The following is a 27,568-nucleotide window of genomic DNA, read 5'->3' on the forward strand; positions in this document are numbered from 1 at the left end:
TATAACAACTACCACTTAACTACCACTTTCATTTCATACAAGAAAAAAAAAAAGATATGTTCTATGCACACATGGTCTTCCTTTGTCCTCTTTCAAAAAAAACAAAAAATGAACATACATATAATGCATATACGAGGCACCTATCACATCTGCAGAAATCCTATTTTCAGTAGCTTTATTTGAGGCTGTGTCTTTATTTGTTTCCATCTTTTTGGTGATCATGTTTTCCCTTATTTTTCAGAACTTAAAACATGTAATATTCAAGCACTTTTATTTTCAAATTGGCCCTTAATCACCACCTCAAAGACCTATAGGTTGTATGCACACAGACTGGTATAATTTCTAACAGCTCTTGCCTGGCACAAGAGACTTACTGTGAGCATGCTGACAACCAAGTTTATTAAATATGCAAAAGTAACGCAGTTAGAAGGCTTCATTTCTTCTGTTTTACAGCTGTGAATTTTTTGTTCAGCCTATAATTCTTCTCTTTTCCAGCAATAATGCTCATTAAGCTTCAGCACAACCAGCTTGAACCTCCAGGTAACATATACTTTCTCAACAACATACTAGACCTCAATGATGTTTGCTCACTAACAAAAATCTTCATTGCCTTCTCAAATTTTGACTGGGAACCTCGAACCATAAAGATTAACATACTTAACCCAATGCATAATACAGTCTTCTCAGACTGAAGCATAATCTTGGGTTATTCTTCTGGTCAATCACCTTTAAGATATTAAGCACACATTAGCCAAAGCTACCTGGCATTCACTTTTCACATTTTCTCTTGCTTACTCGTTGAATGGAATCTCCATACAACTATTTCTTTTAGATTACCTGTTAATCTAAAGCCAGAGGTTCCTTAGAAATGCAGGGAAAATACTAGCTGCTCTTCAGCCACACTACAAGACCATTCCACTGGAACACACTACACACCATAGCTGTTGTGTGCAGTTTGGCATGTGTTCCAACTACTTGTGTTGCCAAATGAAGAGAGTCTTTTATGCCACAGGAGCAGGTTAGTAGCCACAGACAAGCTCAATTAGCTGGCATATTACACAAGCAGGCTACAGTTCCACCCCTCCTATTGCAGTCATTTACCAGCAATATTGAAATAAAATCATGCTTTAAGTTCTAGAATTGATATTCCCTCTGACACTTCTCCTTTACTGAATTGACTCTAATCCCTATCTGAAAATACTTTTAGCTAGTACCTTCAATTTCAGAGGACGCATTAGAAAAGGACTCCTGAAGCTAGTCTATATTTTAGACTTTTCCACTCAAATGCATTTTTGAGTAAGTTTAAATAGAGTTTTTTTTCTACAGGATAAAGCCTGCTAGTCCTCAGAATGCTATTACAACTTCCAAAAATTTCTCAACAGTCACAAAATTCAATGGCTGGTTTGGGTTTTTGTGGTTTTGGTTTTGTTCGTTTTGGTTTCGTTTCCACTCTTTTCCAATTAAAACAATTTTTGGCATAGTTATTCAAAGCAAGCACATAATTTAATGATGTTTGCTAAATACATCCTGCCCCTCCACACCCCACTTCAGTCACATAATCATAAGAAGCCCTTGCAAAATGTTTATTCAGGTGTTGCTGAAAAGAGCGGTAGCCTCTCCTTATGAAAAAGGTCGTTATCACACCCCTGTTCCATCCCATAGCACCAAAGAGGCTTGAAGTTTAACATTACAACATAAGACAAGAAAGAAAAGGGAGTTCAGATAAAATTAATATTTTTTTTTAATCCCTAACTAAGTCCAAAAGTCATATAATCCACTTTTCTTACTCCAAACAATTGTAACCAAACCTGTGTGAAGGCCTCACCACATCAGCTTGATGAGAGACATGGCTCGTGGAAGGTCACATCCAAATTATTCAACAAAAACCTCTCGGTTACCTCCTTTATTTTTATTTAGAAGTACACTTACATACAGGAAACAATGTTTCTGTTTTGTTTCTGCATTATAAAGTAATGAGTCTTGGACAATCTGGCTGTTTGGCTACATGATCTGCTTACAGATAACAGCTAAATTGGTTACGACTGTATTCTTATTGAGGGCTATGGAAAGAAACTCCAGAGCTAATTTTTCGCTGCACCATATGGGCTGTATGAAGTGAAAGATAATGGTCTACAAATAGCTATACATCTATCTCAGTGAAAAGAGCTGAGGGATAACTGCTAGCTCCTGATACAAACACATAGCAAAGAAGAGAAACTACATTGAGAGGCATTTTTTTTTCTTTTTGTCCCCATATTCATCCCCTTTGAAAAGAGGAAAGTGTTGTGCTTGGTAATAAATACTAAACAGGAAGGGTGTGGGTATTTTGTGTAATCTGTAACAATTTTGCCTCCATCCTGATCAGAGGAACCCAAACTTTAAGAAGTGGTACATTTCATTTAAATTCTCAAGTTTAAAATTTGCTTTCAGAAAATAAAAAAAAGAAAAGAGGAGAAAGACATTTATTTCAACTATTTTGCAATGCTGGAACTTGTGGCAGATTAATATTACTTTTATAGTGAGCAATAAGAGAAAATAACTAACCAAGGGAGTTATAGCATTTGACATGGAACATTCAAAATTAAACATGATGGGAGACTGATGAGTTAAAAATGCATTTTTCCTTTTAAAAAAAAAAAAAAAGCATAGTTCAAAATGAATCCAAAGATAGCAGGTGACAAAAAGCAGCAACCTCAAATGACTGTTCTAGGACCACATCCCATACCCAGCCCAATTAACACTAATTGGTCAGCAGTCTCAGGAACGCCAAGAATTGAGAAAGCATTGAAAAGCAAGGTCTCTGGCTCTCCCCAGGAAGGATGCTTTCTTCTCGTCAGAAATTTTAACCACCAGTGCAGAGAAGCCAGCAATTCCCCTGTTACCACAACTCTGGGCCCATGCAGGGCTCATCAGCATCAGCATTTTAATGTGGTCCTTCACTTGCAACATCTACCATATTTATCAAACACCAGAAACCATCAGTAAATATAATTCTAGTATTACTATGAAGAACTGCTTTCTGTAGCGAAACAGGACATCAATTATCAGGAATGCCATTGCCATCTTCCACCACATTCAATTACCCAGCTTTGCAGCAAAGTACATCAAGAGTGCCTAGCATGAAAATATCACAGGGCAGCCAAAGAAATGTGCAGGGGTCTGCAATCAGTGGATATAAAACAGGAAGTTTGTAGAGCAGCTTTGGAACGTGAAGTCTCACGGCAGTTAGTCCTGATTAAAACAGAAGGGAAGGTAAAAGGGAGGGCAGAACTCTGGAAGAGTGTCTGATGACTAGCTGTGACAGGACAGTATCAAATAGCAACATTTTCCTGTAATGAGTGCAGGTTTCTTTAAAATAATCTCAAATGATATGCATGAGACAGAAGAGGGTCACTTCTCTAGATGAGAACTGGTGAAGCATGGTTCTTTTAGGCACCTAATGCTTCAGGACCTCATGAATTTGGGCAGAGTAATTGAGCTCTAAGGGAAAGAAAAAAAAATTGCTCCATGTAAAATGGCAGCATCAAAAATCACTGTAGTAAAATACTACCATAAGATGGTCTCATACATCAGATATTGATCCAGCTCCTGTAAACACATGAAATTCATAGGAGTCAATTTTCCCATTAATCCTACCTTCATGCCTTAATATAACTACCCCATATTTCATATTCTTTTTTATTCTCACTGCAACAGCAAAATATTTTCAGCTCAAAAATCAGACTTGCCTTTAAATGTAAGAGGATTCTAAAAGCATGTCCTGAAACATTTCACTCATCTCCTTTATCTTTCTTCCCTCCTTTCCAAAATAATACTGAAATGCTACTAAAATATTTAAATATCCTAAACCCCATCTTCTGTCCTACTAAGCTGCATTCTGCCTGCAAATAGGAAAGATTGGTAACAGCAGTTAAAAATATCAAATTAATAAACCTTGATGTCCTCTCCCATTTTGTTTCTCCTTGTTCTCTCACCCTAGAGAAATAATTTTATTTCTAGAGAAGCCTGGTACATATATGATACACATAAGCATTAGTGAGCAGAGTCCTTCTGTAAAAATGGATTAAAAAACCCCACTCATTTACTACATTTAACACTGATCATAACTAGACAAATGGCACAACAAAAATGGTTACATTTAGGTCAACCTCATCATTCAAGATGTGCACAATCTTCCTCTGACAGAAGACGGTGGCACACCCTGAGTTTTGAAAACATCATCTAAAAACGCAAAAGGCAGGGGGAGGTTAGATGACAGGAAATTTTATGCTACGTTGAAGTGCCTTATCATGGCCACAAAAATCAGAAAAGAACCAAATGTCTGCCTGTACCACACTGCTACAGCAGAAGGATTCACAAAGGAACACGAGCAAAGATTCAGCAGACTAGCAAAAAGAAAAAAAAAAATGACACTGTTTAAAAACATTACATTCCTTTCAATAGGAAGTAGGCAACACAGTTACAGCTGAAAAAGGCTGCACTATATTTTTTACTATTTTAGTCTTCACTCATCAGCTAATAAAGCATTAGCACAGAGAATGATGAAAAATCCCAAGCTGGAAGACCTCTAGAGGTCATACAGTCAAAACCCCTTGCCTATTTCAGGAGCCAATTTCAAAGGAATGTCTAGCTGCTAAGTGCCTTATCCACTACATTTTTAAACACAACAGCCTTTAGGGGCAGCTCGCTCCAGTGCTCTGCTACAATTGCTGTGCAGAACCATTGCCCTTACACCCAATTCCCCTGCTGCAGTTTGTTCCAGCTGACTCTTTCTTCATAAAGCTCCTGAAAAGGGCCTGGGTCCACATCCATTTCCCACAACAACCCACCTGGTATGCAGGGACAGCATTCAGAAGCACCTAGAACCTTCTCCACTCCAAATTAAATTAAGGCATCTGCCTCCACCTCTACTCCTACACCATGTGCTCCAGCCCCCAGGCACTGCACTCTCCTCAGTCTCTCAGTTATATCTCAAACTGGGGGCCTGAAACTAACCACGGGATTCTAGACACAACCTCATGAGTAGACAGGAACAATCACCTCTCCCTATTTGACAGCTACAATTTTCTCACACAGACTGTACCAATACATTGACTTACTCCTTCTCAGATGCAAGAATTTACTTTGAGGTCTTTTGGTTGTTTTTAAAAAAACCTTTACTGGCTTCCTGTCAGCCCATCCCGCTCCACTTGAGGCTCCAATGAATGTGAACATCTTGACTGCTTCTCCACAATCTGGTATCATTCACAAACCTGCTGATGATGCACTTGTTTCCACTGTTCAGATTCATAACAATGCTGAACAGTACCAGTATCAGTTCCAACCCATGGTGAACACCAACGGTCCAGCCAGCTGTCTTCCCAAATTTTGGATAATCTATCCTGTCCATATATCCCCAATTTGGACTGTCAGAGACTGCACCAAATGTCTTCTGCTTTCCCTTCATCCAAACAGTGTCAGTTTTCTGACAGAAAGAAATCAGGTTGGGCAACCTTCTTAAAATCTATGCTGGCACTTCACATTAGTCTTCTGGTTCTTTTATGCTTGGAAATGGCTTACTAAATGAAACCATTGCCTGGAGACTTACTAAAACATTTTAAAGACTGAGGACATACAGGGCTTTGGGAAAAAAGAAGACTTAGTAAGCTCTTAAATCTTGCTATCAAGAAGTCTTCTCGATACTATATCTACAGGTTTCTTCTTGAAATTCTGCCCATTTTTGTAAGTTCCATCTTCAAATACAACCAGATTCCACATCTATAGCAATCACTTATATTCACGAATCAGTTTATCCCATCCTCAAGAAGAGAGCTGAAGATTTCAGGATCTTACATTTCTCCAGTTTATCAAAACACAAAAATATCCTTCCAAAATTTGAAAGGGAATTAATCTATAGCATGCTAACAATTAACAGCTGACATCTTGCTTACATATCAAACCCCTAACTATACTTGTCTGTTACTGATAAACTGCATAACAGGGTGCAATCTGATACCAACAAAGATTAAATTCCATTATAATTATTTTATTTCTAATATAGTTATTGCATTTGAATTTAATTTCTTTATCCATAATTCTAATTTTCATGTCTCCTGACTTTATGGAGAGTAATTTTCAGCCTTCATGTACCTCATTTATTTTAATACCATTAAAAACTTTCTCCTGTCATCCTTCCATTGTTTATGTACTTGCTGCAATTATTCTATACAAAAGGCAGCAACAAATTAATACTCATCTTCCAAAACTTCTAGATGCCTATGATTCATGTATTCTCCCACCAGTTTTCAAATTTCCAACTTTTAATCCATATAAAGTTTTCTAAAGTATATTTGTTAAAATAACCATTTAAATTATCAGGAAAAGTTTCAAAAGTAGTTCGGTAGTACTTTTTAGCTTTGGAATCTGTGTGACAGTCATGTTTCCTTTGCCCTATTTAAGTTATTAGACTTTTTTTTTCAATCGGAAGGACAAAATTCAGGCAACAGTAAGGAGAATGTATTTTAATTCAGCTACCAAAACAAAACAAAACAAAACAACAAAAAAAACCCAACAACAACAAAAAAAGTGCTTCTACCTCTCTACTCTGCCCTGGTGAGACCACACCTGGAATAATGCATCCAGTTTTGGGCTCCCTAAACTGCTGGAGAGAATCCAATGGAGAGCCACGAGGATGATTAGGGTACTTGGGCATCTCCCCTATGAAGAGAGATTGAGATTCCTGGGGCTATTTAGTCTTGAGAAGAGAAGACTGAGAGGAGATTTATCAATGTCTATAAATATCTGAGGGGTGGGTGTCAAGTGGAGGGGGCCAGGCTCTTTTCAGTGGTTCACGGTGACAAGGAACAATAGGTTCAAAACTTGAACATAGAAGATTTCAGCTCAACGTGAGGAGAAACTTCTTTACAGTGAGGGTGACAGAGCCCTGGAACAGGCTGCCCAGGGGGGTTGTGGAGTCTTCTTCTCTGGAGACTTTCAAAACCCACCTGGATTCATTACTGTGCAGACTACCCTAAGTGATCCTGCTCTGGCAGGGGGGTTGGACCTGATGATCTCTTGAGGTCCCTTCTAACCTCTGATGTACTGTGATCCCAAAAGAAATTATGCCCATCTCATTTGTTTTAAATGACTGTTGACTTATGTGCATTCTTAGCCTATTCACCTGTCTCCAAATTATGAGATTTTATTGTCCTTTCAGTCACTAAAACCATGATGCCATCTTATTGCACTTTAAGCTCTGTATGTCTTCATTAGCTGTATGTTAACCCTGTTCTGTTTGCCACACACCTAAAGTCATGTTTCATCCCACCCCTGCACATACACAATCACAAAATCCCAGCAGATGTCAGCTCTTCTACAGTCATTTTCAACACAAAATCGGCATTTTTGGATGTGAGGTGGTTACCTTTTATACCTCCCAGTTGTTTTTTAAAACAGTAAATCCTAAACTCATGAGATGCTGATCATCAGATATTATTTACTAAATCTCCTGTTTCAAAATAGACTTCCCCCCCACAGAATCACAGAATGTAAGGGGCTGGAAGAGACCCTGAGAGATCATCTAGTCCAACCCCCCTGCAAGAGTAGAATCACTTATAGCAGATCACACAGGAACTCATCCAGGCGGGTCTTGAATATCTCCAGAGAGGGAGACTTCACAATCCCCCTGGGCAGCCTGTTCCACTGTTCTGTCACCCTCACAGTGAAATAATTCTTCCTCCTGTTTTCATGGAACCTCCTATGCCTCAGCTTCCACACATAGCCCCTTGTCCTTTCCACCAATACACTTTTAGCCTCATTGTATTTTAATAGGTAACAGATATACCCACAGTTCCCTTTAATTCTGGCCTCCTCCCTTCTATAAGGCTTTAAGGTAAATCTACAACTAATGAGAATGCCCTTACTAATGCTAGTACATTATCAAGCAGTTTGGACTTTGTCAGCTACAAAAAGAAACTGCATAATTTAGCAATGCTTTCTATGACAGAGGCACTGCTTCGTTTTCCAATCAACAACTAGCCTAATACAGTAGTCTGCTTTAAGATATGCTTCCAAAATTAACTTTTGTTGTCACTTTTACTATTCAATAAATATGTACTATGTCACTGCTATGAAGTCTCCTTATCCATGCTTGAATGCCTGTATTTCATACCTGAATATGATCAAGTGCCAATCAATTGCACTTTACGTTATATATCCCTAAAATAAAAGAACCATAAGATATATATTTCTGATGCATCATTTCTTTTCACAGCTGAGGAAATCAGGAACTCATCTAAGTTACTATGTATCGCTTCAATAGTGAAGACTCAGGTTGGATCAGGTTCAAGATTTCAAGTATTTTAAATAAAGTGAGTTGGTTATTTATTTTTAAAGAGGGTTCATCTCAAGAAGTTGTCACGAGAAGAAAAGAGAAAATACTCTCTTGGGTACTAGCCTGTTCCTCAGGCTGTTCTCCAGTGGACAAACGTTCCAGTCTCTGAATGCTAGCATTGTATTTCAAAAATACCACAGAATTTCCACAAGCAGGATACTCATTTACCTGCCTGACAGATATACATTACTCCTTTACCAGTGTCAGGGAAGTTAGAGAAAGTTTCCCAATTTCCCACTTCATGTTCATAAGTAACATAGTAGCTTTGGTCTCTCAGAAGAGATCTATCCATTTCTACCTTTATCATTATTTTTTTCTGTTCCAAATAGAATTCTAAATTCATTCTAATCTGAGCTAGCTGGTTATATCTAATAGATGAAACTCTTAAGGAACAACAACATATTAGTAAGAACACGGAGCAAATGACGGGCCCTATGAAACATTTTTCTGGTTATTCATTTTGAGTGTCAAAATCATACAAGACAGTTACAAAACCATGCTGCTAGTGACGACAAATCAAAACTTAAAACACATTGTCTTGATAATGCATGCTAAGTGTACATATCTCACCCTGGTATGTCACTTATTCCAGCGTAAAAGAATCAAATAACAATACTAGTGAAAAGTTACATCTAGCAAAACCCACCTTGGCAAGAAGAAATTAGGAAAGAAAAAGCTTCAAAAGTAGAGAAGTCCTAAATCTTGGGTTTCCTGGTTTTCAGCAATACTGCACTATGTCAAAATGTTTATGCTTCTGCTTTAAAGAAATTTGCAAAATAAAGACTAAGATCACTGAATGTTACTATTACAGAAATCTGCTAAACTGCTAAAAAGAGGAACAATTATGACTTTCCCCAACACAGTTCAATAACAAAGCCTTGTTTATTCTTTTACAAACAGTGCAGTTTCAAACAGACAAACACAAACTTCAGGACTTTGTCTTCAATGTTCAGTGGCACTTTTTAAGCTCTTTCTTTCACTGGAAGTTGTTATGCTTCAAAGGGCACTTCACATGAAACATTTAGATGCTAATTCATGAAACACCTACCCTGTAAACAACGCAATAATTCATATACTTACAGTAGCTATACTAGTGTATCCACAGAGCTCACAAGACATGTATAAACTTGTGAAATTCAAAAGACAGAAGTACACAGAGCACTACAAGAAATCCTTCTTGACATAGTTGCTTTCAATTTGCAATTTCCATAACGTTTTCTCATCGAAGTACTAACGTTTCCATCACTAGACCCCTATATATCATTGCCTTACATTGACATCTGCTGGAAACGACTGGGATTGTAAAGCATTCCTTTTCTCCCCTCAATCGGTGTCTGGTTTAACTCTACAGGCAAACCAATATATCTACTTGCAGTAAACTAAGCACGGGCACCAAAAAACCCCCTAAGCCGTGGGACGTTTTAAACTTTAAAAGATAAAATGTGAAATTTTAAGCCCCCAAAAAATTCCCAAGGCTATTGTTGCACAGATGTTTTATCAGAAAACATGCTTTAAAATGTCTTTGAGATTTCTTTTCACTACCTTTTGGATAGATTCAAACTCAACAAATTAAGAATCCAGCCATTTACTAGTCTCTCAGGCTAATTAGCAAATAATTATTGCAAGAGTCACTAAACAGTTCTTCTGTGACAAACATTGTTACATATAAGCCTATATACAAAAATGTGACTAAATAGGTTTTAAAACACTTTTAATTTACTAGTGTTTATGAAAAGACAGTTAAAAACCATGTCTTGACATTAATGAAGAGAGACTTGCCTTATTCACAAAAGCAACCAGAGGTGTTTAGTGATATAATTGATAAAGACAAGAATAACTGAACCACGCTTGGTAAAATAGCTTGTATATACACCAACTACTACTATTCTTCATAATGAAGATGCACCTCTTAATACAGCTTTGTAAACAGAAGCACTTTGAAACACCTATTTGAAAACAAGGTAATTTTCCCTCATGCCAGAACTACTTCTACAAGCTTCACTGTTACAAACCAGGTACCCCATTACACCTTTTACTACTTCCAAATTCTACTGTAGAGATGAAATCTCTTTTACTTGATACCATTTTTGTATGTCTCATAATAGAAAACATATCTCAGATTGAATCAAGTTATCATGAGTTATGATGGCTTTGCTTTATCATCAGAACAAGGAGGTGGTCATGCACTTTGGCTTTCACACATCTTGTATGCAAAACTCAGGCACAGCTTGAACAAACATGGGCATTTTTAAAGTATCACAAGCAGCAAGAATTTTAAAGGGAAAAAAAGTAAGTTCTAAGGCAGCCAAATAGAACTTCTGTAAGTTTATGTCAGGATACAGATGACCACCTCTCCAGTTTTACATTTTTCCAAAGTAACAAAGCAGGATCCTTATATTAGTAAGTCCAATAGTACACCACTGCATGATCATTCCACATAGATCAGTTTGAATTGTTTTACTATGTTTTTATTTTAACCTGATGAGTGATCAGACTAATTTAAAAAGAAAAAAAAAAAAAAGAAAACCAAAGTTTTTCCTAGATGTTTTAGATCATTGCCACAGTATTAAAGTTCTGAACTACTGAAACTGTGCAGAAGAAACAGAAATAGTCAGCCACCAGAAGAGGTAGCAGCAAAAACACCAACATCAACATGCTTTTCCTCCAAGTTTTCCTTATTTTCTATCTCTGAAAGAACACTATAAACACATGCAAGTGAAGCCAACATTTCTTGGCTGCATATTAGTCTGATGAAGTCATTCCTAATATTCATAAAGCTCAAAACTGAAAACAATGGGCACAGAACAACAGTTATTCTACATAATGGGTAACCAGGAGTTAAAGTACTGCAATTATCAAGAATCATCCAACTCCTTTGAAAGAGGAGATGTGGCAGCATTTTACAGAAGATCACTTAACAGTAACAGTTTTCTCCTGAACACTTCAATGGTAGGAAAGCAAGCACTTTAAAAACAAACCAAAACAAAACAAAAAAACCACCCCAAGCAACATGGGCTTTCGTACTGTTTTCTTTACCATAACACACGCATGAGAGCACGGCAGACTTTAAAAACACACTAGATAGTCCAGATACTTTTGACACTCTTCCCATTCCTTTTTTTTTTTTTTTTCTTTTTATCTCAGAAAGACAACAGCTAGGATTAGACACTCTCAAGATTTAGGATTTACATTTCTTACCTTACAAAGCTTCTGGTAACGGGGAGAAGAAACTGCCATCCTCTGTAAACGATGCAACAACACCACAACTTTCTGCAGAGACGTTCTCACCACAGCCATCATTTTAAGTTTGCCACACTTCTGAAGACACCTCAGAATTTGCATTATAAATGAAGAGCAACTATCATTTCCTCCCGGTCACTGGACAATGATTTGCCGGCATTCTGAGCATGCTCTCTTCCAGGACTGCTTTTGCAAGCCACAGGCTTTATACGTTTCAAAGGCAAAGGAGGTTGATATAGCTTAAGTTTCTCTCCCAAAATAACCCCACAGAACAAATGCAAAAAGAATAAGAGCCTTCACGGATTCTTCTACTCACTACTACTCAGCTCTGCTTTTGCAGAGGATAAATGAAGTTGTTGAGCAGCAGAGCGTCTGCTACCATTCAGGAGTGCACTAAATAGCCAGGAAGGGTTATTAATTTAAGCCTGAAAGCTGCAGGAACAAAAAAGGAATTCCTTCAGGAAGACGGCACCAGCATATCACAACAGTTGTTTTCCCCTCGTAGCTGCTTTCTATCGGCAGACTGAGCATTTGCTCCCTCACCCTGCAAAAGGATGCTCTTGCTCTCAGGCTGAACGCAGCTCTGGCAGAGCCGTAGAGTGAGTGAATAACAGACTGTGTAATAAATCTTGAGAGAGGAGCAGAGGGATACCTGCCCTAATTATATCAGCCATACGTTAAAGGCTAATAAATCACACAGGCACTTCTCAAAACTAGATTACCCAATATAAAAGGAAAAACCACAGGGGGTAAACCTCTCTACTATGAAAACTCTCTTAAAGCTCATTTAGTTAAAGGGATCTCAAAGGATTCCGACTTGCACCAGAAAGTAACAATGTTTTTCAGAAGCCACTTCCAATTAAAATGTTTTCCCAAATGACCTCTTAGGACAAGAAAGAATAGGGTTTCACCAAACTGAAAGTATACAGTTGTGCCCTCACTCCTTTTTCTAGCCATCCTTGAATCCAAAGAGCTAGCACCATGTTGATGGTTTTCCCCATGACAAAGCAGAAATATTTAAGCCATCAAAGGATAGCAAAACATTTACGTGTTCTACTGATACCAGCAAGGGACTCCCAGTGCAATACAACCAACATACCCCTACATGTGGTGATACTGCAGTATAACCAGAGACAGCTATTTCTTAATACTTCCAAGGGTGCTGTGATCAATCTACTTAAAACTGTATTAGAGCAGCTGACATAGCAAACCTTCAGGGAAGCCTTTATCAACACCATTGCAAGTTGTAGACAACATTACAAATAATCATATCATTCAATGTGTGTATGTTGCCACACAAACAGGTACCTACACAGTTCAGGCACATCAACTAGCACAGCACAGCGACGCCAACTACAGGTAGCATGACAAGTTCACGTGAAGCTAGATAACACATGGCTTAGATGACAGCACATTATGTATTGCCTTGCCTCTTCTCAGGTACTTTCATGTATCCATCTGAGGGGATGCATACCAGGTGTAGGTTTTTCATGCAGGACATTTAAAACCTCTTCCCATCCAATTCTGCTAACACATCCTTATTTTTCTACCATCCTCAAGTAAACTCCTTTTACCCTTTCTGGTTTGTTTCTGATCTGTCCAGCACCAAGAACAACATAATTTTGAGGAAACAGAGCCTTCCTTCAACTCTGTATATAGAAATCTTACCGTAGATATTCCTCACCTTGCTAGACTCACCTTATTTCTTCATCTCCACCTCTCATTTGAGCCATTCCCCTCTACTCTGTTGCTCCTGGCTTATTATCTACTCTCTCAACAGAAATCCATTTCTTTACTTTATTGGCTCTTAGCCTACCATCATTAGCTGACATACTGTTACCAAATATCTTTTGAAAAAAATCTATGAAACCGCTCAACTCCAAAACCACTGAGGCATTCAGAGCTCAAACCTCCTCTGTGTAATACAGAACCCATGGTCCACACCCGTCATTTTCTTTCAGTTCTGCTCTTTTCCTTCCCAGCTAATACACAAGTTGGAATCCAGCAGAGCAAAAAACAGCCCACTGCTGGTCACGTTGATTTTAGTTTACAACAAAAAACTTCTAACTTATTTTGAATATCTTTAAATCCGTCACCATAGGATTCCACACACATTGACCTGGCATTACTTCTTAGTAATTCCTAGCTCATTTTTCTCCATCTCACTGCAAATTGTGTTTCAAACTCTTTTAGGCAGCTGCTAAGCATTTTGCAACAGAGTCTGGAATGATCCAGCACTAACCTGAAAGGAAAAGTCTCTTCAATATTAAGAGAATGAACTAAAAAAGCTTATAATATAACTGTGAATTTTCTTCTTTTTGAAAAGAAATTATTATTTTACTCAAAGTTGGCATTATTTGCCTAGTACTGTGGCTAGCCTCAGATGTCACAATGGAGGGCAGAACAAAGCTTCAGCAGTTCCCAGATCACTGATCCCACTGCAGAGTAGCTTGAACTTTGGCCAAACAAGTTAGCCCCAAAATGTAATGGAGGCTAGTTTTCCCATGCAGGCACACAACTGCCATCATAACAGATGATCCTAGTTTGAAAACACATGACATAAAACAACAACAATAAAAAATTCATGATGTTTTGTCTATGTTCAGCATATATTTCACCAAGAATTTATCACATCTGAAACACACAGTATATTTTTACTCGATGCCCTTGCCTTAGGGGCAGAGGAATCTTCAGAGAGGTCACAAGCTCCGTGTTCATTTCTAAACCATTTATAATAAATAATTCTTAACAATCAACAAATCACAGAAAATAACATTGTTATTTTATACCACTCATCAGGGGAAGAACAAGAAATTATCTTTGCTTAATCAGATCTTGAACTTCAGAATTTTCAAGAGAGGACTTGATAAAAGGTACGTCAAGAGGGTAGAGCTTCATTTTGTTTTCAGAAGTTCTGTTCAACAGATATTGGAAAACAGGCATGTTGATTTTGAACTGTTTGGCATAGTATGAATGTCTTGAATTCCCCTTTGTCCCCTTTCAGAAGCCATTATGCTGAGTCTTTGACATGCTCTACTTAATTTCCTTTGGCAGTTGGAAAAATACATAAACAAACACACACACATAAAAACACCATACCAACAAAGTAAACATAGGCAAAGTTATGGGAAAGATGATCCTGCTTCATGTGCACAGTGCATAGCAGCATACAGTCACAGAAAAAGATGGAGATTATGAGGTAATGGACAAGGGGAGGTCATTCCCAAGCACCTACATCTGCCTCCTCAGTGGATACAGCCAGAACAATGGGCATAGTCAAGAGTTGAATACAGACCTCCACACAGCAGGCCATTTTAGCTAGCAGTTCTCCCCCTCATACAGCTCAACACTAGGAATTTTAACCAGATAACAAAATAATGGAGGGCAAACAATTTTTCATACGATGCTTCACAGCAAGATGCTTCTAGATGTTGCTATTACAGACTAGTCTCAGCATTCCACAAATGCTACATCTCTGCAGATGACGGACTAAAATCACATAAATACCAGCATGTATGACATGTTACCTTCAACAGACACAAACTTCCAAAATACATTCTTTCTTATTATTATAGTTTAAATTATCTGATAGCAAGCTGCTCACTATTTTGTTTCATTTAAATTCATTGTAGATAAATTCAAATCAACAGCACTACTGAAAGTAGCACTTTTTTTTTTTCTTTTCATTATAGGCTCTTCAAACCCTTTAAACTTAGGCCACAGACAACATTATTCCAAACCCAGAGTGCAGGACATAACTGATCCTGATCTAGCCCCTTGGTTCTGTGCATATAAAAATAATTGTTCTAAATGAGGCAATCTCAATGAAGGAAAAGGTATATTAAAACATCAGAGGAAGATGACACATGAACAGTGTTCACATCAGGTTAAAAGGACAAAGAAAACGCTTACATCATAGAAACAAAAAATCCTTTTAGATAGTGATGTTCAACCTTTTGCTGCAACAGCCCCAACGATCCAATTTTTTAAAGAACTGTCAGGTCTTCACACATTTTTCTCCTGTTTTCTCTCAATACAATGCACCTTCAATGCAGACTGAAACCAGCTCCTCTCTCTCTCTCCTGCCACCCCAAAGGAGACGTATTGGCTACACAAAGGCAGGAACCACCAGACAACACTACTCACCTAGCCCATGCTTCTTAAGACAGGGAGAAGGAACGTCCCTTCTAGATTTCAGACAAGCTAGGGTGTCCATACATTAAAAAAGACTGCAAGTGGTATCAGTTATTTCTTAGGTTTCCAGTCTGTGGCCTGTACAGAAAAGCCAGCTAGGGAGCTGCTCAGCAGCAGGAAAGGGAGAAGAGGCAATCCAAGCAAGACATTTTCTTGAACTGCTGGAAAAGCAGGAGGAAGAAGGCAGCAGGCAGAGACAGGAGACATTACAGACCAGGAGGGTTTTACTTGGAGGGAAGTAGATTAAATTTTTTGGTTAGACAATCACACAATGTGACTAGGTTTAATCAAGTATGCACTTCCTGAATACCATCACCCTCTGAGGACATTTAGGAGCACGCAGTGCCACAGGCATTCCTAGAGTATGCATTTTAAACCTTAGGAAGAAAATTCTGCTTCCTTCACAGCCTTCACTTCCAAAACACTGAATCTCAAAATCCTTCCAATAGGCTGCAGGTTTCCCTACTCTAGGAAATAGCTCTCCTTTATAACATTTGCTACTGAGAGATAGTATGAATAGCAGCAGCATTATTTAGTCTCTCACCTGCATCTGCTTTCTGAGTTCCTTTATGCAGACACTGTCCTGAGCAGTGTTCTCACGCTGGGATGCATCTGCTAGAACATTAACTGTTGTCTCAGCCTCTTGAAGCCACTTAAGGAAGCTTTCCAGATCCTTGTGTGAGGCCTGTACTGTCTTCAACTCTGTCTCCAGGAAATTCTGCCTATCAACAGCTCTGAAAACAAGATAAATGTTAGAATATTCTCCCATAACATACAACATCACATACATCATAATGAAACTTTCTAAAAGAAAATCTGGAAATTATCTCTATTAAAAAACTATACATCTCTCACAGCTTGTTTTATCATTGTTTATTGTCACCATCTCTCTGGTTATTTCATCTATAGCTATCCACAGATGTTCTGAAGTGGTTATATATGATGTCATAGCCCTTTTTTAAAAAGGTGTGAAAGAAACAAAATTTCTAATTAAAAAATTATTTTCTCCTTTCTGAGTATTACCGTAGTGGACTTCTGTTACCCAAAATGGTAACATACTTTTCACACCTAGTAACATGTATGAAAAACACACCTCAAGTTGCACCACAGAAGGTTTAGACTGGATGTTAGAAGAAACTTCTTGACTGAAAGAGTTATCAAACATTGGAATAGGCTCACCAAGGGGGTGGTTGAACCCCCATACCTTGTGCTGTTTAAAAGACAAAGATGTGGTGCTAAGGGGCATGGTTTAGCATCAAACTTGGTACAGTTAGATAATGGCTGGACTTGATCTTACAGGTCTTTTCAACCAAAACAATTCCATGATTCGAGGGTTCTACATGCGAGTACTTTTACTTATCAACAAAAATTATATGAAGCAGAGGTGCTGAAAGTTTGTGATTTTTTTTCTTCCTCTTTTACAGTGAGCAGAAACATACCCTAAAAGTTGTTGAGGGATGAAAAGTCTAACATCTGGTTTCTGCTAAAAGACAAGTCTTTTGACACTATCCCTCAGACAGAATAATACACTGCCATCATAACAGTCAAACCATTCTCAGCATGCTTAAATCTAAAAAAAAAAAAAAAAAAAAAAAAAAAAGACTCTCTGAACATAGTCCAAATTTTCAGTCAATCCAAAAGATCTCTGGTTGGTACAAACACAAAAGTTTTTGTTTGTAAGAGTACTTCTGAAGATGTAAGGAACTTATTTAAAACTTTGGGATTGCATTGTTAGTAAGTAACTTCAAAAGCTTTCCTAGAAAAAAGATCACACTGTACTTCTACGTAACAAAACTGTTTCCTTCTCATTGAAATGAGACTCATATGTGAAACTCCTATAGTCAGCAGTTTGAAATGATATGATTAACAATGTTAAGTAAAGCATAACAAGCTAAATTAAATCCATTTGAGGCTGTTACACTGAAGTACCCCTTTTACCAAAATCAGGACAAAAGAAACAAGATGTCCCAAACCAATACACTGTATAGAAATCCCTAACAGGGCTACTATCTAGTGTACTGCTGCTAAGAAGGAAGGTCACTTTTATTTTCACATCAAGCACTAACCATATTGTAATATTTCAAAAGCAAAGTGGCATTTAATCTCCAGTAAGAGAAAGCCAAAACACTCAGCATTTGATATTTTCACACAAATTCAAAGCATTTGGCCAGAAAGGCCCATGAAACTTATGTATCTTCTGCCTATGTTCTACTTAACTTTTCTTTCCTCCTTGCCAGGTCATGGGAACAGTACTGCTCAGCAGTATTACGGAATCATTGTGTTTAGAATCACAAATTTCAAAATAGCTAAAGCATTCTTTTTTAGAAAGCAAGTTGCAGGTGACATTTCAAAGCAGTTATTCTGGTTTGCTAGCACATCAGGAAAAAAAAAAGAAAAACAACAGATGCAAGGAAAAGCTGTTTGCTTTCAAAAAAAAATCTCATGCAACTCAATTCTGCAAGGCTTATGTTCCAAAGTACTAGCATAACCAATAATTGCTTTATCCAAAATAAGACTTTGAATCATTCTTGACTTCGTGTCTGCCCAGGTTTTAGCTATTAGTAAATGACTAGCAGGGCAAGCAGTATTCATTCTTGCTTCTCGCTAGCAGCTCTGAAATGCTTCACCTACTCTTGAGAAAAAAAAATAAATACCATTGTAGGGATTATAAATGGTTTTATTGCCTAGAAAAAAAGTAACAAGCATCTGCTCAAAAATTAGAGCATATCAAGGAACTGTGAAAAAAAACAAAGTAAAAGCAGTTGTGAGCTCTGACTTCAAAACCTTTTCCCTCTACAGGGATTTTCTTCCCTAGCAGGGCGTTAAGGCCAAAGGTGTTAAAAAAAAGGAGTGACAACAGGAAGAATGGGCTGGTAATAAAGGTGACTTTCAAAGGAAAAGAAAAGCCCCAAAGGATGAAACACTATAAGTGACCCAGATCTCTAAGTCTAAGTGCTGATGTACCAGATGAGAACTGAGACAACCTGAACTTTGTAGCTAATAACGCTTATTGAAGAACATCATCTTCAGCCTAAAGTTTTAATTTCTCAAACTTTCCGCTTGGTTGAAATTAAAGGAAAAGATGAAATAGTACTGAAGTCCCACTGCTCCGTGGTATTTGAACTAAAGATGAAAATCACCCCTTTCACTAAATATGTAGTACTGTAGCATAAATTAACAGATTTACAATCAATGTTCTAAATTGACATTGGTGTTTTTGAAGAGGCCCTTATAGCAGGAGCGAGCAACACAGAGCTGATAGTAAAGGCCACAAACGTAAAATATAAAATGATGGAGAATTCTGTACTGCAGATTAATCACTATCCTATGTCATAAAAAGATGACTTAGACTTTCAAAGAATTCTAACACAATTAGAATACTCTCAAAAGATAGGATCCTTCTAGAATGTAAGAGCTTTTCAAAGAATTATAATACAATTAGAATACTCTTAAAAGATAGGATCCTTCTAAAATGTAAGAAAAGGAAAACTTTGAGAATCCTTACTTCACTTAACTTAATACAGTGATAGTGGAGAAGGCCTAAGCAGATTCTATTAGCAAAGATGCCCAAGAAAAAGAAAATTTTAACTCTCCTATTTAAGTTTTCAGGCACTGTTCCAGGTTTCCTTTCCATTCAATTTTAATTTTTTTTATTTCAACTAAAAAAGTATCTACAATGCATACAAGTATATGATCAAAATAAAGTAAAAAAATAACATCTGAGATGGTAGACACAGCAATTATAATCCATTAGTGAGGGAGCAAAAAACACACAGAATTTACTACAGCTTCAGCTTAAAGTATAAAAACAGAACATAAACAACCACTGGGAATAGTATCCAATTTACACAACAATCAACTGGGTAGCTTCAGTCTCTTAATGCCTACAGTTTTAAAATAAGCTTCTTCAACTTTATATGCCATGACTACAGTCTTCCTGGTAGTGTTCCTGTGATATTCAAAACTGTGATCTGCCCAGGTGGTATTACCAAGGACCCCTTCCACAACCTTCAACCATGGAACTAATTGGTATTTGAAAGCATTATGGTACCCATTCAGACCTATGCTTATAGAAGCCAAAGGGCTCCATGTACAGTTGTCTTGCATATCCTTGAGACCCACCAGGAACACCTTTTATGGTTATAGACTCCAACCCCTGTGGCCATCAAACAACTCATTTATTCTGGCTGCAAGATCAGAGGTATCAGAGGTGGACTTACTATGCCACTGGGTTCATGTTCTTACCATGGTCACGCAGTAGGTTCCACACTGCCTCCCATGACTGATACAGCCCAGCTTGAGCTGGCCTTCTGGGAGCATGTTTACTTCTGATAACTGAGATACAAACCCATTCAGAAGAAGGGGAAGAATTATCCTCCTTCTCTAATCTAGACACAAATGTGTCAAGCTTATCAATTTTCCCATCCATCTCTCCAACCACCTAAACCTCCACCTGCTCAGTGGCTGGCTGAAGAGAAGGAGCTGGTGGAGGACAAGAAGCAGGTGTCTGAGCAGGAGAAGGAACCACTACAGGGTCAGTGCCACTCACAGGCACTTGTGTATCCCAACATCTGCCACATGAAGTCTTGTCACTTGGGGCTCACCAATATTTCTATTTATTGCACGTAAAGCAAGCATCAAAACCTTAATTCCCTTGAAAAGGCACATTCTTGCCTTTCAATTTTACTCTGCTGCTCCATGCAATTATACTGAGCAGCTTCATGATATCACTACTCACTGGCTCTCAAATGCATTTTTTACATTCTGTCCCTACTTAAAAACAAAGCAAAATACTCATCTTTCCAAGGCTGCAAACTGCAAAACAGCAGCCCCAGTGTTCACTGAGGAGCTTCAGTTGTATGTAACAGAATGCAATTGTTAATTATTATTCCAGACTTGAAGCAGATTCAAAAATTAGAGGCTTCTGTGCAGGAGTTGTTCTTCCTGGTCACCTGCTCCAAGCAGTGGGCAGTTTTGTGCCAGTCCCAGGCAAAACACTGCGAAGTTTGAACGTCATTAGGACTAGTGCAGATCTGTAGTCTACGGTTACTGCTAATCCAACAAGGAACTGTTTCCCTTTGCCCTTTAATTGCATCTCCATCCCCAGATATCATCATGACATTCAGTTGAATGCAAGTTAATGGAACTTTTGTTAAAAAATAGTTTAGTTTAAGGAAGGATAACCTGACGGTGAAAATGCTGCAAACCCTAGTCTTCATCCAAATGATAGTCAGAAAGGGCCACCTTCAGTAGATCCTTTCACATATATGCATGCATACATATAGACTTCGGTTGTCATCGTTCCCATTCTGACATACACAGGATCAGTTTTCTCTTCTGTCCCTCTAACTACAAGCCATATACCATCTTTTAAGCAGCAGGCACCAAGTCAGACACTATTCTAAATGTTGCCTATCAAATAGTAAAAATCATTTCTGCAGAGATTAGATTACCTTACAGGAAAAAAAATACCATGCATAAGGAAATACCATACTTTCATTAAGACATATCTGCAAATGTGTCTTAGTAGAGGACAAATAGAGTAAGCTTCAAGTAACTCTTGGTTCCTAGAGCTCAAGGAGAGTTTCCATTGGATAAAAAGCCATCATGAATCAAAGCAATAGAAGATTAAGCTGAATACTTAGAACCTTATGAAAAGAAAGTACAGCAACTACCTACAAATACACAAAGCATACCAGCACCCAGGAAAAGTAGATGAACTGTTCAAAGACACTTAAGAGAAAATAACAGCACAAGCAAACATGAGACAAAATATGAGAGAAGATTCTACCTTAAAAAAAACCCACCACATAATTAGGAAGCCTTCCATCATGAATTGTCAGAGTTTCAGTTGTCAAAACTCAAAATGGCTTCACTATAATTGGTTAATTATCCATTGTAGGCCTATATGCTGCACCAAAGCAGAGAAGAGCCAACAACGTATATGTATGCATAAGATATAGGTAAAAGGCACAAATAGTTACATGGAGTGAAGTCTTGTCATTACCTTTGGTTCAGATTAACCCAACACGTATTCATTTGGTCAGTGGTTTCCTTCACTCTCCTTGTGTCATCATTACGATACTCTCGAAGAAGTTTATTAGAGAGGTCATTGAATGCAGAAACTGTGATGTCACCTCTATGCAAATCCTGTATTAACAGCTAAAAAGTAATTCCAGAATGAGACACAGTAAAATAAAAAAATATTTTTTTTCATATTATTACTTCATCATATAATTAAACCTTTTCTTCTTCTTTTTTTTTTTTAATTGCACATTTTTCACCTGGAAGAAAATTCTTAAAAAGAAAATCTACAGACACTAAGTGCCCTGACAATGAACCAAACAAAACACAAATAGGTGAAGAAAAACTGTATTTGTCAGGACTGCCAAATGCTAGAAAAATCCTCTTGTGTGTTTTACTGGCAACAGATGTAAAAGCACTCCCACATTTTTAGTTGCATGAACAAGTTTAAATTATGTAATTGGGATATAAGCAGCAGCTAGAAGTTGCATAAATTAAGTGCTCAGCTTGAAAATTTGGTTTCACTGTTTTTGTGGAGTGTTTTTTGTTTTTAAATGAAGAAAAATCATTTGATGTCTTTGCTTATTGTGCAGGCTATTCATAACTTCACAGAATTCTGAATTCAAGACTATTTCTAAATGAAAAAAGGGGAAAAATTGCATATCTATATCTATATATACACATACATACATAAAATCTGTCTAGCTCTATCTCATGATCTCTGTATTATGTACTTCGGCAGAGATCTATTTTCACTTAAGAAAGCAAGAGAGACCCAAAAGTCTATTTCTAATGCCCTGCTTGCCATTCAAAATATTATAAAAAGCACAACTTTACTGTTTTCTATAGATCAGTGACGATTTCTCACAATCATACTCCCTATACTCAGCTGCCCCCCTACATCCTCCCTTCACGTATGCGTGTGTGCATATATGTGAGTAAAGTAACATAAAAACAGTCACACACTTTTTTAAACTCTGTTGTAGCCCTGTTCTAAATACTGGACTGATAACAGTCCCTTCTTGCTGATTTGTCTCTTCAGTTCTCATCCTGTGCACCCTACAGCTTGCCTTTTTTCTGACAGCCACCATGACAAAGGACATCAGACTTATTGATTTGTGACAGCAGGTCTGTTGTGATATGAAAAGCAGCAAATACTGCATGGGATTAGAGGGGGGAAATAAAAAAAGAGAAGTGTCGAGTACACCTGGCACCCATCTGAATTGAAATTCAGGGTAATTTTAATTAACCTGGTCTATTCCTGGATTTACTCAGCTATTGTTAATAAGTTTCTATGAAGTAATGCATGTTACTTTCTGTGGCTTTATGACTAAACTTTTAATAGTCTGAGGTTCAAGCTTTTTGCACAATATAATTTATTTGATGCTACACTATGCTCATTTCAACTACACTTGCACACACCACCTGTTTCCCTCCCAGAATGTGATTCTCAAAGTTTAATACATTAAAAAAAATAAGAGAGACCGTTATCATGCCCCAAAAGAGACAGAACTACCAAATTAGCCTTACAACTAAATTGTATATTCACATATCAGTTGAATCCAGTAGTTTTAAATAGCCTGAGTCTCGTGTGGCAAAAAAGCTATGTAGATGGTCTTACTTTGTTGTCAGAAACCTGTTTGGCAAGCATCTCTTTTGGGGCTTGCTGGAGCATATGCAGACGGATCTCACACTGCTCCATGAGGTGCTGCATTTCTTGCCTCTGCTCATCCCATTGCATGCTGTCTGTCAGCATGTACTTCAGCTGCTGCTGCCGCAACTCCACACCATGCTGGGTATTGTCCCACTGGTTCTTCACCTTCTCCACTGTGGAAGACAAGACAGAACATCAAAAACCTGAGGCAAACAAACAAGTAATCAGAACTATCAACTAATTCAAGATAAAAAAGCAATAATATAATTAATTCTCAAATACAGCAGTTCCCATATTCAGTATTTTAGTCACCATGTAGCTTACACAGTCACACAAGCAAATGATGCAAGTGTTTGGTTACCTCATTTAAGCAGGTCAGCATACATGTAACATTATTTCTGGAATGTTTCAAAGGTGTTATTTTAAAGTACAGATATGTGGGAGGGAACTCTGCTGCAGCTGTACTACAGAGATACAGCAGCAGCAGGGCTCCAAGGAACACAATTTTTGGGGGACAGCTATGATAGCAAGTCATCTTGTGCATCTGCAACTTAAACTAGTGTAAATATAGTTATATCTGGAGAGCTTATAGAAAATTGAACAAAGTTTTCCAGACCACTTTGCATTGAGGTCAGTCTAGTGGCATCTGTACTACAGTTTTGTCCAAGGTAGAAGCAGTCCAGTAACAACCTACTTCAGCACTTTCATTCTATCATAGGCTTTTATAAACCTATGTAGATTATACAGCAGAGAAGTTATTGATCACAACCCATTTCCTTCAAGTATCCCATTCCTCTCTAAATAAACTGAGTTAACATTAGATGATCAGTAGACAGGCTTTAAACTCTAATAAACAAAGGGTGAAAAAGACAACAAGACAAGAGCCTAGGACAAAAAGTAGTGTGTCAGGGAAATGAGTAAGTCTGCTTTCAATGAAAAATAAGTAGCATCAAACCTTTTTCTTAATACTTTCAGAACATAAAAGAGAATATTACTTTAAAGTCCACAGAGATGGAAACAAGTTTCCCTATTACTTGTAATTACAGATAGGAACACTTATTGCTTAGAAGTAAAGAGTAGAAATGCAACTATTAAAAAGCCATCAAACAAAAAACCTAAGCAGGATTTCTTGAGCATATCTGTACTCTGAGCAAGAACAGGTAGGCAGCATGTAACACATCCAATATATTTATCTTATCAGTAAGCATACAATTTTATTAGAGAACTAATACTTGATACTTGAGTACACACTTGATACTTAGGTTACTTTGATATTTTATGAAGCAAAATTGCTAGAGGTTTAAGTTGAAAATACCTAAGTGAACTTTAACCCTTGCATTTTTATTATTGTTTTAAACTTTTTTACAATTATTCAAAGGCATTATGCCTGCTCTTCGTGGGAAGATCTCTTAACTTTTAATACATTCAACAATATTTCATTTAGTTTCACAAAGCTCTTAAAGACTGTGGCAGCAAAGTCCACTTGTCTGAGCAACTGTATTGCTGGCAGACAAAGCCAATAACCTATGCAATATAGATTCATCAATTTCAACCCACAGCAACTTTTGGATAGTTTTCAGGCATAACATAGGTCATGCTGAATGAGAACTTAGAAAAAAGTTTCACTAACCCAACAGCAAATAACAATATGCATTTTTAATTATTAAAAAAAAAATTAAAAGGAAATCAGCAACTGCTGGGAGAGACCAGTGGATTCACCAAAACAGCAAAAACAAAACTAGAAGTGAATAAAGGCTATAACCCTGTGTGCTGGCTAATGAATTGCAAAGAAAAACCTCTTGAATGTTTAGGCTCTCCTGACAAAGCTGGAAAAAATATCTTTGAGTAACAGCTGTCTACAATAGCAGCTTGATTGTAATGGATAGATGTTTTACATTTACATAGCAGTAGTAGTAGTATAGGAATAATGTTTCTTGATGTATTTTTCCCTACTAGTACCTTGGTTGACCTTATTCTCTGCACTGTTGATACATTTCCCTTTTCTTCAGTCTCCATCAAAACGGGACAGAAAAGTAATAAAATTCTTGGTAGCCTCAGCATTCAGTAAGCAGCTTGCTAGAAAAGTTTTCAGGGGCACCAGTCTGCTATATCAAAGGCAGAAAGATTAGAAAGAATTCCTGATGAGCCTGTGTTTTTAATTCCCAATGTCCACAGTGTAATTGGGAGGGAAGTTCTGCAGAAGGAAGGTTTTCATTGTTTCTGTGCTCCTAACTATTTGAGCAATTAGGCTTCATCTAACAACATACAGCAGGCACACAGGAGTTTGCCAGGCCATCAGGATATTTCCCTCAGTATTTAAAGGAGGTGCATAAAGCTGTCCTGAGCACTTTCCTTTGAAGAGCAAACTTCTCTTTACAGATGTCAGTAGCCACCAAACATTCCCTTTTTTTCCTGTTTCATGACAGGTTGCAATATCTTCACACATACCTATGTTATATAGTCTGCCTTAGATGGCAGGTGCCATCTCATCAGATGCCTCAAAGTATCTGTGGGCTTTCTATGTGACCCTGTTATCTCCAGCAAGTAGTACAGAATCACAGAATGGTTTCAGTTGGAAGGGACCTTAGGATGCTGCTGCTGCTGCTGCTGATGATGATGAGGATGACATACAGTCAGCTAATGCACCCACACAGGAAATTAGACATGTGAGGAAGGATTACATCAGAGGAGATAATGAGCCAGTCCTGTCTTGGCTAGCCAGGTGTTTTGATATGGGAGCCCCAGCATTGGTGGTAGGTGACAAGTCGGCCTCTCAGTTGGGGATGCTCTCAAAGGATACAGGCATAGACAGGCATCTAGGCAAGTGCATTGGTAAAGTTTCTCTGTGGGCACGCCTCCTACTGGCAGTCTCGCTGAGGTACCCCAGCAGAGATGATTTACCATGGAACCCTAAGCCTTGGACCACAATAGCTGAGGGAATCAAGCATCTGAGAGAATTTGCTGTGAGAGAAATAATGTATGGAGATCATAAGACTCTGAATCCTGATGAAATTCCTGTTGGAACAGGCCTTGCCAAAAAGCTCATTAAGCTTGCTCCTCCTAATTATGCTACTATTCTGGCAAGCAGGATTGTGGCAAGAAATTATGGTGGAGTGCCTCCTACTGTTGGCCATTTCACTGACCAAATGAGGCAATTGGAGGATAGTCTTGCACGTACTTCTTTGGTTTCAGCCATTGAAACTTTGTCTGGAGAAATAAAGAATTGCATGAAAGAGCTGAAGGAGGAACTTAAAACCTCCATATCCGACTTCATGAAGGGGGATAATTCTGATTCCTCTTCCTCCAGATGGATACAAGTTTCAGCTGTTAGGAACAGACGTGCTCCAAGAAGGCCATTCCAAAACAGGTCAAACCAAAACAGACAGCAGAGGCAATCACGTGGCAGTATCTGGATACCTCTGCGTGATCAGTTTGGTGAGAACATGAACAGATGGGATGGTCAACCAACTTCTGATCTTTTCAAGAGGTTACGGGAGCTGCAGAGAGGCAGATCCCGAGGTAGCAATACCAGGAGGGTAGCTGTCTCTTCCTCAGTTTCCCAGAACAACTCTGATAGCTCCAACAGTGATCCTAATTCTGATGCTGGACGTTGTGCCAGCTGTACATGTGGAGGTAATCCCCACCATTAGGGGTGCCCTGCCTTCCGCCAGGGGGAGGTAAGGGATAATGGAGATAACAGAATCTATTGGGATGTGTACATCCAGTGGCCTGGCACTTCAAAATTTCAGAAGTACAGGGTCTTGGTTGACACAGGAGCTCAGTGCACCATAATACCATCAAATTATCAAGGGGGAGAATCTATAACTATTCAGGGAGTCACTGGTGGATCTCAAGAGTTGTTTAAGTTAGAGGTTGACATAAGTTTAACTGGGAAGCAGTGGAAGAAACATACTATTGTAACAGGACCTAATGCACCTTGTATTTTGGGAACTGATTTTCTGAGAGAAGGGCGTTTTAAAGACCCTAAGGGTTACAAATGGGCTTTTGGAATAGTAACTGTAGAAACTGATGGAGGAAAATTGAAGTTGTCCGTTAGACCTGAGCTTTCAGATGAATCTGCAGTT

General features: G+C 38.1%; 1 protein-coding gene across 1 annotated transcript in view; it reads right to left on the bottom strand.

Moving 5' to 3' along the window:
• The window catches only part of UTRN (utrophin), a 354,493-nt gene that overhangs the window by 196,309 nt on the left and 130,616 nt on the right, over positions 1 to 27,568 (bottom strand). The window contains exons 49-51 of the mRNA XM_054393282.1: positions 23,451 to 23,656; positions 21,813 to 21,967; positions 16,350 to 16,539 (exon numbers count right to left, since the gene is read on the bottom strand). Of these exons, the coding sequence (XP_054249257.1) occupies positions 16,350 to 16,539; positions 21,813 to 21,967; positions 23,451 to 23,656 (551 nt within the window). The remainder of the gene's footprint in view (positions 1 to 16,349; positions 16,540 to 21,812; positions 21,968 to 23,450; positions 23,657 to 27,568) is intronic.

This window comes from Indicator indicator, chromosome 2, assembly GCF_027791375.1.
Source record: "Indicator indicator isolate 239-I01 chromosome 2, UM_Iind_1.1, whole genome shotgun sequence".
In the NCBI taxonomy this organism is placed as follows: Eukaryota; Metazoa; Chordata; class Aves; order Piciformes; family Indicatoridae; genus Indicator; species Indicator indicator.